The sequence below is a fragment of the Haliaeetus leucocephalus genome, unplaced genomic scaffold (assembly GCF_000737465.1).
Source record: "Haliaeetus leucocephalus isolate CR32 unplaced genomic scaffold, Haliaeetus_leucocephalus-4.0 Scaffold849, whole genome shotgun sequence".
Taxonomy (NCBI): Eukaryota; Metazoa; Chordata; class Aves; order Accipitriformes; family Accipitridae; genus Haliaeetus; species Haliaeetus leucocephalus.
In genome coordinates, this window is record NW_010973285.1 from 2,591,731 (window position 1) to 2,605,412 (window position 13,682).

Genomic DNA, 13,682 nt, shown 5'->3' on the forward strand with positions numbered 1-13,682 from the left:
GGGGGCGGCCGGGGAGGGTGCGTGTAGGTGTGTGGTGAGGGGTGGCGGGGGAGCCCCGTGCGCCCACCTGCCCTGCGGCCGGGCCCGCCGTCGGGCGCTTCCTGACCCGCCTGCCATGGGTGCGCTTGTTGCTTTCGCAGATGAAAGAAACCATGATGAACCAAGAAAAGCTCGCCAAGCTGCAGGCCCAAGTACGCATCGGTGGCAAGGTAGGAGCCGCCTCTCCACCCTGCCCTCGGGACTGCGTGTCCCTACACGCACACCAGGCCTAGCACGAGGGGTCCTGAAAAGCAGGCTGGGGAGCAGCCTTAAGTACTCTCAGCTTGGCTTGAATGGCCTCAGGGGAAGCTGTGCTGCTGCAGGGATCTCTAGAGTCACCGCTTCTACGGAACTATGTAGCAGCTGAGCCTCCAGCCTTTTCTCTTTGGGTTTGTTATCAGATGTTACCGCAGACTTGCAGCCTGTATTCTTGTGTGGGCTATTTTAGAAGGCATGTAGGATTTGAAGTGAGTAGACCTTGCAGCACGTGAGCTCAGGTGTAGTTTTCGTAACAGATTATAGATGGTTATGTTCCAAACTCTCATCAGAAATCTTTAAGGTGCCCGTGGCTGTTTTCTTTTACCTTTTAGAGCAAAGCTGGACATTATGTCCTTGTCATACTCTTGTAATTGTAGATGAACATGCTCAAAGACCTTTTTATTTTGTTATGACATCTGAATATAGATAGCTGTGTGATTACTTACTATCTGAAAGTAAAAAAGTATGTTTAATATAGTTGTATGGTAGTAAACATTTTAATTACAGTGTTAGTTCTAAGGCAAGAATTTGTTAGTAATTTTGTTTTATACATGAGGAAGAGTACGCATAATATTTTAGAATACAAACTATTCAACAGAACTCTTGCTGACAGTTTTTCCAGGAGCTTTCATTCCTATGTTGAATTTTTTTTTGCCTTTAGCTGGAGAATTAGGCAGCCTTAAATCAGTGTTAATGTAGTAATTAACTGGCTTGGTGATTTTGTGTATTCTTTGTATGAGCTACTGGTTAAGCAGAGAAATGCTGTATTATATGAATGATCGTGTGCATGTTACCAGCGCGTGTTTATTGACTCTAGAGGCTTTTAATGTTTGTCACGTAAGAGCAGGCATTCAGATTACAGCTCTTACAGCTTTCTGGTCAATGTAGGTCTTTTGGAGACATTACGCAAAGCTTAGAATATGCTCGTGGTACTGTCATTCAGTTTTAAAATTGGCCTGTGAAATACTTTGAATGCCTGAACTTGACTCTTTATTTGTTTTATAACTGGAAATTATTACTGGTATTCTTCATGGCATTGTTACCGTATAAGTTGAGAAGGGTGTGGAGGAGACAAAGGGGGAAGAGTCACTTCTCCTTGTGAGAAAAGGTTGCACATTGCCTCTGCTGGAAGATTTTCATGAAGTTGCAAGGCTGCAGATCTTACAAATAAGCTAAATATGATGTTTAGGTAGAGGACTGTTGTAGTACTTTATGTGAAACTTGAGATTTTTGTGTAGAATATAGCTACAGCTACATGTCATGGCTCTTCTTCCAAACCCTTTTAGAGGAGTGGCAGGTGAGTCTGTAGTACTCCATTGGTGGCCTGCTGTACCCACTCCTCTTTATTATAGAGGTAGAGGGGTGTTCATGCTGTTCAGCATGTCTCGGTGTGTTCGGGATTGAATTTGCTTAGTAAAAACCTGTGAACTTCAGAAGCTTAAATCTGTGGAGATGAAAGCAAGAGCTGTTCATTTAAATTAAACTCAGGTTGTCTGAGTTTCGATATTTGTTTAATATGGGTAAAAAGGAGGTACATTTTCCTACATAGCCTTTGATTCAAGATACCACTTTTTGAAATTTACTGAGAGGTCTTTTGTCCAGAGAGACTTAATGTATGCCTTATGTGGCTTAATTCCTGGGTAGTCAAGGTACTAAAATAAAGACATTTCTGTTATTTTAGTAGTTTTTCAAATAGCTGTGTGTGCCAACCTGATAGTAGCAGGGAATGAATATCAAGCTTTCTAGACAAATGACTAAACTTTCGAGCTGTAGTCTTCTAAGTGTTAGTTTTCATGTGAATTTGTCATTAACGTTCCTCATTGTTTGTAACTGGATTATGTTAGAGGTGTTAGTGTCCAGCCAGCTTTCTGAGTTTTACCAGTTAACTCAAAAGGTATTGCAGCTATTTATATGGCCAGGCAGCAACACATTTTTTTATTGCTAGCATGTGGCAGGTGGACAGTTGGAGGAGGAGGGCTTAGATTAGTAGTTACAGTGTGTCAAAAAGGAGCTCAGTTTCACCTATTCCTAGACATTTTATGTCAGATTTTACTGAAGCCTTATGACTGTGCAAGGAAGTATAGAATGACTTTCTGCTTTTTCATAGGTATAGATATCTTCTAATAGGGGATGGTTATTTCCCTGGAGAAATCTAGAGCTCTGTGTCTGTAGGGGAACTTACCTTTGCTTGTTCTGCTTTGTCAACAGGGGGGGGTCTGGAATACTATATAGAAGTATTTTTTAAAACATATTTATAAAATATTTTGGGAAAATAAGTGTTCTTTGAACATGTAAGTCCATCAGATGGGAGATATCTATTTGGAATAAAAATTGAATATTTTGAGTTTTCTCATGTTCATTTGTTAGTGATGTGTTGATAACTTTATGGCCTCTGACTGTTACCGAAATTTGGCTACAATTTAAGAAAGATGATCTAAGGAAAAATTCATATGCTTCAGAAATTACCTAAAACTGTGCTTATTTTTCAGTTTTATGCCTATGATAACAGACAAGGGTAAACTTGCAATTTTTCTTTTCTAAGATGCTGCAGAATCCCTGTAAGAATTGTGGAATAAATGTTCTCTGGTGCATTCCTTCCTAAAACCTCATGCTTGTCACAGACATGCAAAGCTTGCCTTTTAGCAAGAGAAAGACTGCTGCAGTGCAGTTGGAGGGGTGGGGTCACGTGCACTCTTAACGCAGAAGTAGAACTTTCTATGTTAAGTTGTAGATGTCTGCAGAGTAGTTATACAGCCCTGGGGATTAGAGTTTGTGAATAACTACTTAACTATTAATTTGTAACTTTTTTTTTTTTTGCAAAGGGTACTGCCCGCAGAAAGAAGAAGGTTGTCCACAGAACTGCTACAGCAGATGACAAGAAGCTTCAGTTTTCATTGAAGAAACTAGGAGTCAACAATATTTCTGGAATTGAAGAGGTAATTCCTTGAAAGGAAAAAATACATTTCTGTATAGAAATAGAAAATGTATCAAAATCAATTTCCTGTTAAGTAACATCCTAAACTTGTCTGTAAATTATCAGTAGGTCTTTATTGAGCTTTAAGAACTTCAATTTCATGTTAAATTGAAAAATCTTGCTAAACTGCTTCAAATACTGGATTTTTCTTCTTGCAGGTAAACATGTTTACCAACCAAGGAACAGTCATTCACTTCAATAACCCTAAAGTTCAGGCATCTCTGGCTGCTAACACTTTCACTGTCACTGGCCATGCTGAGACAAAGCAGCTGACAGAAATGCTTCCTAGCATCTTAAACCAGCTCGGAGCTGACAGTCTGACCAGCCTGAGGAGATTGGCAGAAGCCCTCCCCAAGCAACGTAAGTTGAAACTTGAATGCGTTTCATCCTGGCAGCTGACGTGAGACTTTTTTGTATAGCAGCAGTGAAATTCAGTGCACTCTTGCTATCTGCAAGCATATTATAAAATGCTTATAAAGAAATGGAACTCTTAGATCTTATTTATAGCTCAAATCCAGTGTCAAGTATAACCAAATAAAGCAGAGGCACCTGTTAGTGTATCTTGCAGCTGGTCTAAGACTGGAAAGCTGTAGCCAGCCTTGATTTTGTGGTATTTTACTTCTTGATGTGGCTACCATGTTTTGGCATGCCTCATTCATTAAAGCTAGGTGGGTGAGTTACTCTGGAAGAGTTAGATAAACTTCAGGTATGTCTGTTTTTTGACACTTTGAGTAGAAACATAAGTAATGGGGAAAGGGACTTGTGGACAGGCATATTGCAACTTCTTTGCTGCCTCACAGGTTTGGTGAAGGTATTTCTTGCGTGGACTTTTTGATAGCTAGGAGGGAATTATACAGTATTTGTAAAGAAGTAATGTTATAATTTCTGTGTGTGTAGAACATTGTAGAGAACAGGACTGGTATGAGCATTAAGTTAGATACACCAACTTCCTATTCCACCCTTAAATTAGTAAGAGTACAGGAACACTTGTTCTTCTTAAAGCTGTGTGGGAAAAGTACAGGAGGGACTTAAGTTATGTGGTGTTTGGAAAAGGTGCTACTGCTACAGAGTGGGAATTAGAGTGAAAGACAGGCTTGCTGACACAGGAAACATTCCTCGTGTCCTGCACGTATTGTCTTCTTACTTTTCTGAAATATCTTAAGCCCATTCCTTCCAAGGTACAGAACATCATAAACATAGAGCAAATAGGAGAAGTGTATAATTGTGTCCAGTTTCTGATAGTTCTGAACTTGATTGTTACATTTTTTCTTCCTGCGCTTTGCTGCCAACATGGCAGCCTCTGTTTCCATTCCTGAAGTTGATGATACTTCCCTCCTGTCAACTTCCCACTGAAAAAATCCTGCTAGAAGTAGTCTTCAGGAGGTGGGGTAAACTGCTGCTTTCCCCATGGAGCTCAGGTCCTTCCTTGTTAATGTCACCTGTGTGGTTTTCCTGTGGTAGCAGTAGGGCTTGAAAGAAAAAAAAAACCCCAAACTTTAAGGATTTAAAATGATCCTCACAGATCTCTCTTCTCATAACAAGGTGGGTATATTCTGGATAAGCTAAATAGTGCAGTTTTAATATTAGGGAAGCTTGTTTAAAGTGCTTGCTTTGTATGACCTTGTAAATGGCTATTCCTTTCCACTTTGGGTGGATGCCTTTGCACAGAACTTTCCATTCAGCATTGTCTGCTAGATTTGGAAGCCTGACATCGAAGAGTGAAGTGTCTGTGATGATTGCATTTGCAGGTGCTAAAGTAAACTTAGTCTGGTCTTGGGGACGAGAGACAATGCAGACAATTTAGGAGGAAATAACATGGTTTGCTTTTAAAATGTTGTATTTGACACTAAGATGCACTTAAGCTGCAACAGCTTTCTGCTGTTAAAAAAAAAACAAACAGGAGGGTTAGTGGTGACCTTGTCCCAAGCCCTTTCAGACCAAAGTTTATGCATTCATCTGTTTTGGTTCTCTAGAAATCGGGATACAGGTCTAGTATGAACCCATCTCTTTCCTCGTGCTTGCCTTGAAAACTGAGAAGGATTAATTAGGATAAAACTGAGGTGGTAGAGAGCATGAGACAGCTTACCCTTGGTAGTACAGCTAAGAATAGCAGTAAAAGTAGTGGCACAGTCACCCAGGGACCTGAGATACCTATTCTTAGCATTATACTGCTGCAGATGCTCATTGGTCTGCTACTGTGGACCTGGTTAAGTCTCACTAGCTCTGGCAAACACAATGGGAATGGTTAAAAAATTACTGACTCAGCAGAGATGTGGACCAGAACACTTGGTTACCTCAGCCACCTAAGTGTAAAATTGTGCATCCAGTTCCGTATTCCTCTGACTTTGCCAGGGAACAATAGAGTCTTTAAAGTACGTCCTGGTTTTGGCTGGGATAGAGTTAATTTTCTTTCTAGTAGCTGGTATAGTGTTATGTTTTGTGTTCAGTATAAGAAGAATGTTGATAAGTAGTGTTTAGATGAAGTCAAAGATTTTTCAGCTTCTCATGCTCAGCCAGCAAGAAGGCTGGGAGGGGACACAGCCAGGGCAGCTGACCCAGACTGGCCAGAGGGGTATTCCATACCATGTGATGTCATGCCTACTGTATAAATTGGGGGGATTTGGCGCTGCTTGGGAACTAACTGAGCATCGGTCAGCAAGTGGTGAGCAATTGCATTGTACGTCACTTGTTTAGTGTATTTTAATCCTTTTATTAGTATTGTCATTTTATTATTATTATTATCATTATTAGTGTCTTCCTTTCTGTTCTATTAAACTGTTCTTTTCTCAACCCACGAGTTTTACCTTTTTCTTTTCAATTCTTTCCCCAGTCCCACTGGGTGGGGGGGATATGAGCGAGCAGCTGTGTGGTGCTTAGTTGCTGGCTGGGGTTAAACCACAACAAACTACCTCTAGTCATGTGTGTCTGCCTGCAGCTTCACAATTACACCTCAGTTTTCCTTGAAGGCCTAGGATCATAAGGTCCTTTCTTTTCCTTAAAACTTGGTGATGTAAAATATGTAAACCTTGACAAGCCAAGGTCAATAAACCAAGCTGCTTTTAAGAGAAATTGGTAAAACCAGTCTCTGCACTTGTAACTGAAAATGATTACCATGTAGGGCACTCAGTATACCTAGATAGAAGATGATGACTAGTAGGCTGGTTTAGCATGTGTTTTCTCATTTCCCCGCTGGGCTGTTTGACCATTATTGGTAACAAAGGGAATGTGAACTTCCTAGGTTTAGTTCAAGATTTTTATTCAGCAAGGGAACTGGGTAAAGCATTGCTGTTTAGCTCAGAATCTTTGATAATGTTTTCAAAAAACACAAAGCAAAACAACTAGTCAAGGTGCCTGGGATGAGCTTGATTGATGCTTTTGAACTACTCTCTTGCAGCTGTGGATGGAAAAGCACCACTTGCTACTGGTGAAGATGATGATGATGAAGTTCCAGGTAAGAACAGGCATGCAATGGAGGAAAAGGAAATGAATTTTGCTGAGAGATAACACGTGTAGCGTAAGATTGGGCCAAGGATGGTAAGAGTATTGACTAGTCACTTGCTGTGACAGAATTTCTGTGGGCAGATTATTTAATTGTTTTCAGACACCATGAGAGACTTACTGGTTTGAGCTGGAATTTTTGTTCTGTGTAGAAGTAATAGCTATGGCTAAGATAATTATTTAATATTCAATAGGAAGGGTGGGAAGAAACTACCTTCTCAGTATCACTTTGACCAGTTTTGGGTATAGTGGAGTTAAATGCGCTTAGAATTGTGCTTTATAGTGAACCATCCAAAACATGCTTGGTTGAGCAAGAAGAAAGACCCATGAAGCTCTTGAGTTACTCGGTCTGTATTTTATAAGCTAAAAGGTTTTTTTTATGTTGTAAGCACTTGATATGAAGTAGAACTTTGGAAAAAAAAACCCAAAACATTTGGTAAAGCGGAAGTGTGTCAAACTAATTTCAACATTCTTTTTCTAGATCTTGTTGAAAACTTTGATGAAGCTTCAAAGAATGAAGCAAACTGAACTAAGTGTCACTTTCTGAATAAAGTTAAAACTTGAAGAAGCTACGTGGAGCTGCTATTCTACATTTTCGACTGCTTTGATTTATTCTTATTTCCTGATGAGATCTCAAGACCTGTGATACTTGGAAACTCCTTGAACCTGCAGCTCTTTAGTTACTGCTTGTACACAATATTATTTTTGTGGCCTGATTGAAAAAAACTATGCTTTGAAATAAGTAAGATTGCTAACGAATCTCTGCCTAGACACAATTTTTGAGTAACTTGTATACAAGCAAAACCTCATCTTTAATGACCTTTGGCATATAATAAAAATATTAAAGAAACTCTGGTGTTGCTTCTTGTCAGAAAAGCAGGAAAAAAATTGGCTATAAATATTAAACAGTCATAAAAGGTCTTGCTTTTCTACAGAGCATCTTTCTTGTGCTCTGTTAGAGAACTGTCTTCTAAAAAAAATTTTCTATGCATAATGGTCCATTTTGGACTTAATTGGTGAATTCCCAGTGTTTGCAGGTCAGAGCTACCTACAGTGTAAGTCACATTGTAATCTACTGAATTTAAGAAATTGATCTGTATTCTAGAAATAATTATTGGTGGTTTAATATAACATAAAATGTGCAAGTTGAGAGCGAGCTTTGCTTGGCCTTGAAGATCAGCGGTAAGTTGTTGGCATCTTGGGAGATCTAGATACTCATGTTAGATTTTTATCTTCACAGAGTGTTTGATAGGTATTTCCAGGGTTTAACTATTTAGTGAGTTAAATAATACTTTCCCAGTATTTTAATTTTACTTACGTGAAAATGTCAGTTATGTGGTGGGGGAATGAAGTATAGGGAGGAGAAGAAGCCTTCATAGAAGCAATAATGGCTCTTAAGTCTGTATTTAGCATCTTCAGATCTATTAACTAATAATTATATTTGGATGTTTCAGGAATATGTGCTTCCTATTGCTTTTGTGTGTTCCAGAGAAAAAAAGAGACCTTGTTTTTTGGGCACAAGGAAGAATTTTTAAGTTCCAGACCTTTGCATAGCTGGAGCTTCCAGGGGTGAGGGCTAAACTTCATCTTTGGAAGTCTTTGGTGTTAACGATGGATCAGATAGCTTGCACAACAGAAGCAAAGCTAGGCTAGAAGAGCACTCAACTATCAGCCTTCTAAGGTTGTCTCTAGAGCAAATACTTCTGGAAGTGGAAATTCATCATGACTTGTGCAGGATAAAATTCAGAGTAAAACTTTGCTATCGCCATAACAAATTTCTCCTTGTGTCTGGGAAAAGGTGGGGCATTGTCTGACTTGCCAAGCATGTTTGTCATGGTGTAAGTTATTGCTGTTGGGAAGCAGTGGAGGAACTCGTTCAAGCTGTGCAACGCCTGTGGTTTGAGGTAAGACAGCAGTCTGATGTGATCATGACATGGCTGAAGTCAGGTGCAAGAACTGACAGTAACAATTTCAGTTTACTTGTCTCAGTTTGCAAGTACTTTATTAGTAAATTACACTTTTAGCATTGAATTAATTGAAGTGCATTCATTAAATTGTGGCAATAAGGCAGAAAAACTGAACTATGCCGATTTGAGTTTGGAAGCGAGGATGGTCACTTTAAGCTAACGGCCCTGTAAAAGGTAAAAACCAAATTCTACACAGTTGTTTACCCCACATCCTATGACCTGTCAAGTCAATAAATGCATGCTGATTTTTCTGAGAAATAATGTCTCACCCATCCTGTGGTTCAAATGTGTAAGTCCTCAGAAATAACTTCCTTGAAGCCACTGTAGCCCTTGCTTATGAGATGTTTCATACTGCTTTCTGTGTCATGAAATGACTTAGTGTCTTGCTTAGATGATCTAGACAGTGTTAGCCTTTTCCCCACTGACAGACATACTTGCTGCTTAAAAAATAAGATCCTTGCTAAAACAGTATCTTTGAAATGCAAAATAATGCTAATCCAGTGATATGCAGCCATGTGACATGTCTGTCTGTGTAAGTCTATGTGATAGGTACGTTCCCAATCAGGAAATGCTGGCATATCTGCATTCCCAAACTGTGACTGTGGAACAAGATATGATCAAATTGTGTTCTTGATTATAGCATATTCTAAATGGAAGTAGTTCTTTTGTTGGAAGCTTAGAGTAGTCTTCAAGTCTAACACTTAAATGCTTAGTCCTGGACTCAATGCTGTGATTATTTTCTTTTCATAAGGAATTTGGTTATGGTTTTCCTAGTCTTCATTAACTGCTAGAAACTGAAAATAGTTGTGTTTATGTTTCTCGTTAGCTTGAACTTCAGTGTAACCTTACTGTAATTAATGCCATTACGGATTCACATCTGTAGTCTTGCTCAAGGAAAATGGCTTCATAGCCATTCCAAATATCTTGGACAATGGAGAAACGAAAACACATGCCTGCATTTCTGTTGAACCAAAGGTTTGTTTGAGCTTTTTATTTTTAAAAAGCTAAGGAAATGTTCTGGTTCCGTCACATCAAGCTTTGCAACAGCTTGACTCCAGTGCAGTAGTGGGTACTGGTGAGATTTTTCTTTTCATCATTTTTGCAACAGATTTTTAGAAGTATCTTCATAATTGTTAATCTCCTGCTTCAAGGGCTTTGCTCTGGTTTCAGATTAGTATATTCTAATAAAAAACCCCAATTAAAATCCTTTTGGAAGACGGTGAAACTACTATTAAGCTAGTGTGGTGCATATGTAAAAATAAAAAGCTCCCTACTATCATTTTAAAATAACATCGTTTTTAAAGTTCTAGAAGGTCTTGAGTTATTACAGGTTGGATTTTTTTTTTCTGAAGGTCTTGTGAGTTTGAGGTTGTGTCTCTTAGGAAATGTTCCCAGTGAGAATTTCACATAATTAGTAGTGTGTATTTAACATATGTGACCAAGGAAGATCACTTGAGTTGTTTTAAAATGTTCACAGTTCAATATCTCAAATACCAAGTCAATACTTGTCTTATTATATTGATTTGCTGGGGGTGTGGAGTAGTTCATGTAGTTCCCGCTTGCTTTTGTCAAATTTTGTGCTAATAATGTGTTTTGTGGGTGCAACACTATACAGACATTTCAGCTTCCCTAAAGTGGTATCCTGTATCTCTGCGGAAAACTTGCATGTCACGTTGTGGTACAGATAGCGTAACGAAGGACATTTGAAATGAAGAGAAGAGCTTGTATTTGTTGTCAGAGGCAGTGGAAGAATTAAAAGAAAAACAAGATGTGATCAGAGGAGTGGCTAGGAAAAAAGCTTGTGTCTGTGAATGCTACAGGGAGGGGGGGGGGAGGGGGGGCATTAGCATATTTCAAGGGAGGTGGGGGGGAGTGATTGAGAAGCTAGAACATGGAAGATTGTTGATCATCCTGTTTGTGAGAATGAATTCAATCAAGTTATGAAACTAGAGAGTTAATACTCAGTACAGATAGGAAAGCCTACAGGGATGTGTATGTTGATGGTGACTAGATTACAGCCTAAAGTGACTGGCAAGATGGTGGTACATGTAAAGAAGAGAGATTTTTAAGCTAGGTATTTTAAAATGTTAACAAGTACTCAACATGCCTTGGGCTTACGTAAATACATGGGATGTGGCTCCTGATCTTTCTAAGCTGGTATTTGTTCCTTTTCATATCTGTAGTTTCAGCTGCATGCAGCAATTTGTGAGAGTTGCTGAAAATGTTTTCCACTGGATGTGATAGTTCAAAGATCCTGACCTGTAACAGAGATTGGACTCTGGGAGGAAGTCTTTTTTACAGAAGAAAAAAAAAAAAGCTGACAGTGCAGCTGAGCCAAGCCTACTTAACTAAGGTGAACAGTCTGTAGCATGAGGGAGTATCATTAGTTTGACTGTTAGTTGAACTCAGTAACTTTAAAGATGGGCAAAAAGTGGATGTCTCTAGAAGCTCTGAGAATCAGGAGTATAAGTATTTCTGTGTATTCTAATCAACTTCAAACTGTGTTTTTTTGGTAGCCTAAGCTACTTGCACTCTCATCATGAGTCTTTCATTGCTCTGTTAATATTCTGCCTCCACTTCATGCATGGATTATCATTAGAGAATAATGTTACTTGAATAGAAGGAAGACACGTTATGTAATACTGTTACTGTACTGTCTTTCTATAATCTGTTTTTTGTGAGAAATAGATTTCAAAGATGCGATATATGTATTACCTTCACTGCAATGTAAAGACATCCTGGCAATGAAAAAGCCATTGTAATAATGTTTGTGTAGTGCAGGGATTAATAATACTTTTACAGATGAGTTACAACCTAACCTTTTGCATTACTAATGAATCTGAACAAATCATGGGATAATTAGTGTTGTAATGGTATAAGCACTAATCATTATTTTTATAGCACATGTATATTATTTCTTATGTAGGTAGAAGGCAGAATTCTAGGACATCTTACTGCTATTCAGATCCTGGGCTGCTTGAAGGTCAGTTTGATCATGCAACACAGTGCTTTTGCTTTTGATATCCAACCAACATTTGCAACACTTTTCTGACACAGTCAGGGATTTGATGTGCTACGAAGGATATTGGCAGATAATGGTGGAAGTATGTGCTGCACTTGAAATCCCTATTCTACATTTCTGTTAAGTATGAGTAGTGTTTTAGCTTTTTTTTTTTAGTACTGGAAAAATGTAGATGTGGGCTGTGTGCTACTCTCCCGGTTTTTAGGAGACACCTGAGGTTGAGTTGAACAGGTCTTAAACTTTCTCTGGTTAGAGACCTATACAGTTGTTTATGGAGCTGCACCTGAGTTAATGTCTAGTGGGTTTATGCTGGAATCTCAAAAATTTCAGCTGTGTACACTTGACCAGTCTCCTGCTTCATAACCAATATAAAACTTGTGGCAAATGTTTGCACGTGCTTATTATCACTGAGTTTAAAATGATGCAAGAAGATTAAGCAAGGTTTGAAGGTGTTGGAAATATCTACTGAACCGTGGCTAGTCCTGCTATGCTTTCCTGTTATTTTCAGCAACTGCATCAGGCAATTGCAGAGGTAACTGAGTACGGCTTGAGGGTTGGATCTTCTCTTAGCAGTAGCATTTTGTGGGCTGCTGTGTTGCAATGAGATCCTAATAATTAGGCATAAGTAGGACTGCCGCCACCTTTAAGGACCCAACTGAGATCCAGAAGGGCTTTTTGCACTCTTAACTTGTGACTGTGCAGGACAAAGATAATGTACAGATGGTTGTGTGGGCCAAAAATCTATGCTAGATCTGTGACATTAGTGTTTGACGTTGACATCTGTGGCATTACACACCTGTTGAGTGTAACTGGCAGTCACAGTAGAATGTTGTTGGTAATGCGTGTGGTGATTAAGATCTTTGTCTTTTCAGTACTGTTGTCGCTGCAGGACTAGCAGGAGTTAAAAGCGGTAATGCTTCATTAGAGCCACTTAAGTGAGCAACATGGCTGTGATACATAGTGAGCAGACTTGAGTGGGTAGGAACCATTTTTACAGTAGTTATTATGATCTACTACATTTTAAGGACTTCTGTATTTGTGCTGATTTCTAATACTGTTTAGCTTAACGCGTACAGGTCAGCCAACTCACATTTTGTTGTGTTATAGTTGGGGGATTCATCTGTCCCCACCAGGCATGAGTCTTATGTAAACATATGGTGAGAGACAGCTACTGCCTCAAGGCTCCTTATCCTTTAAAGGTAATGTGAACATGAGTGTTTGTAGGATTCATACCTAAACTAAAAATGAGACGGAGTGAAAAAATTGAACAGTTGCAGCAGCAGAGTGGCAGGCTTATTGATGTGAGGTCTCCGTTACAGGTTTTTTGTCCCCGAGACAGTTGGTGTCCAAAGCAGCAGGGAGGGTTAATGTGAAAATTCATTTATTTCCCTTCTGGCTGCTTTGTACCACTTAGTGTTAGGAATCGGGAGATGCTGCAGTTCTTTCTGGTTTAGGGAAGTTCCCAAAGAGCGTGAAACCAGCATAGCCAGCTCATGCAGTTGGGGTTTGCCTTTAGCATATGTTGGGGGCAGCATTTGGGTAAACAGTCCCCATGTACATCTGCAGCATTTCATGCTCCAGTAATTCCTACCCGGGGGTGATGATCTTTAAGGGTTTTTTTTTGTGTGTGTGTGTATGTGTTTTTTACTGTTTGTAGACGCTGGAGTAGCCTACAGGTCTCAGGATTCACCGAGTCATCTTCTTCCACCAGCATACAAAATTCAGACTTGCTTACATGTGACCTCATGCACGTATACACTGGTGTCTAGGCTGACCTCTGTCAGGAAGTGTAGGCTAGATGGATTGTCATTCTGCTTTAGTGTGTCAGCCCTCTCACATTTGTAGAATAGACCCTGTACTCCCATTATATTTGTTCCTCATATTTTAGCATTGTCCTATTTTAATTATTTGTACCTTGAAAATT

At 39.3% G+C, this 13,682-nt stretch overlaps 1 protein-coding gene across 2 annotated transcripts; it reads left to right on the forward strand.

Moving 5' to 3' along the window:
- The first annotated feature begins 28 nt into the window (after positions 1 to 28).
- On the forward strand, positions 29 to 9,132 carry BTF3 (basic transcription factor 3). Of its 2 annotated transcripts, XR_775335.1 has the most exons (6): positions 29 to 209; positions 3,120 to 3,233; positions 3,430 to 3,631; positions 6,666 to 6,722; positions 7,251 to 7,511; positions 8,261 to 9,132. XR_775335.1 is itself a non-coding variant. In XM_010582805.1 (5 exons), the coding sequence occupies exons 1-5, from the start codon at positions 141 to 143 to the stop codon at positions 7,295 to 7,297; spliced, it is 489 nt and encodes a 162-aa protein (XP_010581107.1). In that variant the 5' UTR covers positions 29 to 140; the 3' UTR covers positions 7,298 to 7,611. The 2 variants fall into 2 exon arrangements, 1 of the variants encoding a protein (XP_010581107.1); XM_010582805.1 differs by lacking the exon at positions 8,261 to 9,132 and having other exon boundaries at positions 7,251 to 7,611.
- The last annotated feature ends 4,550 nt before the right edge of the window (positions 9,133 to 13,682 follow it).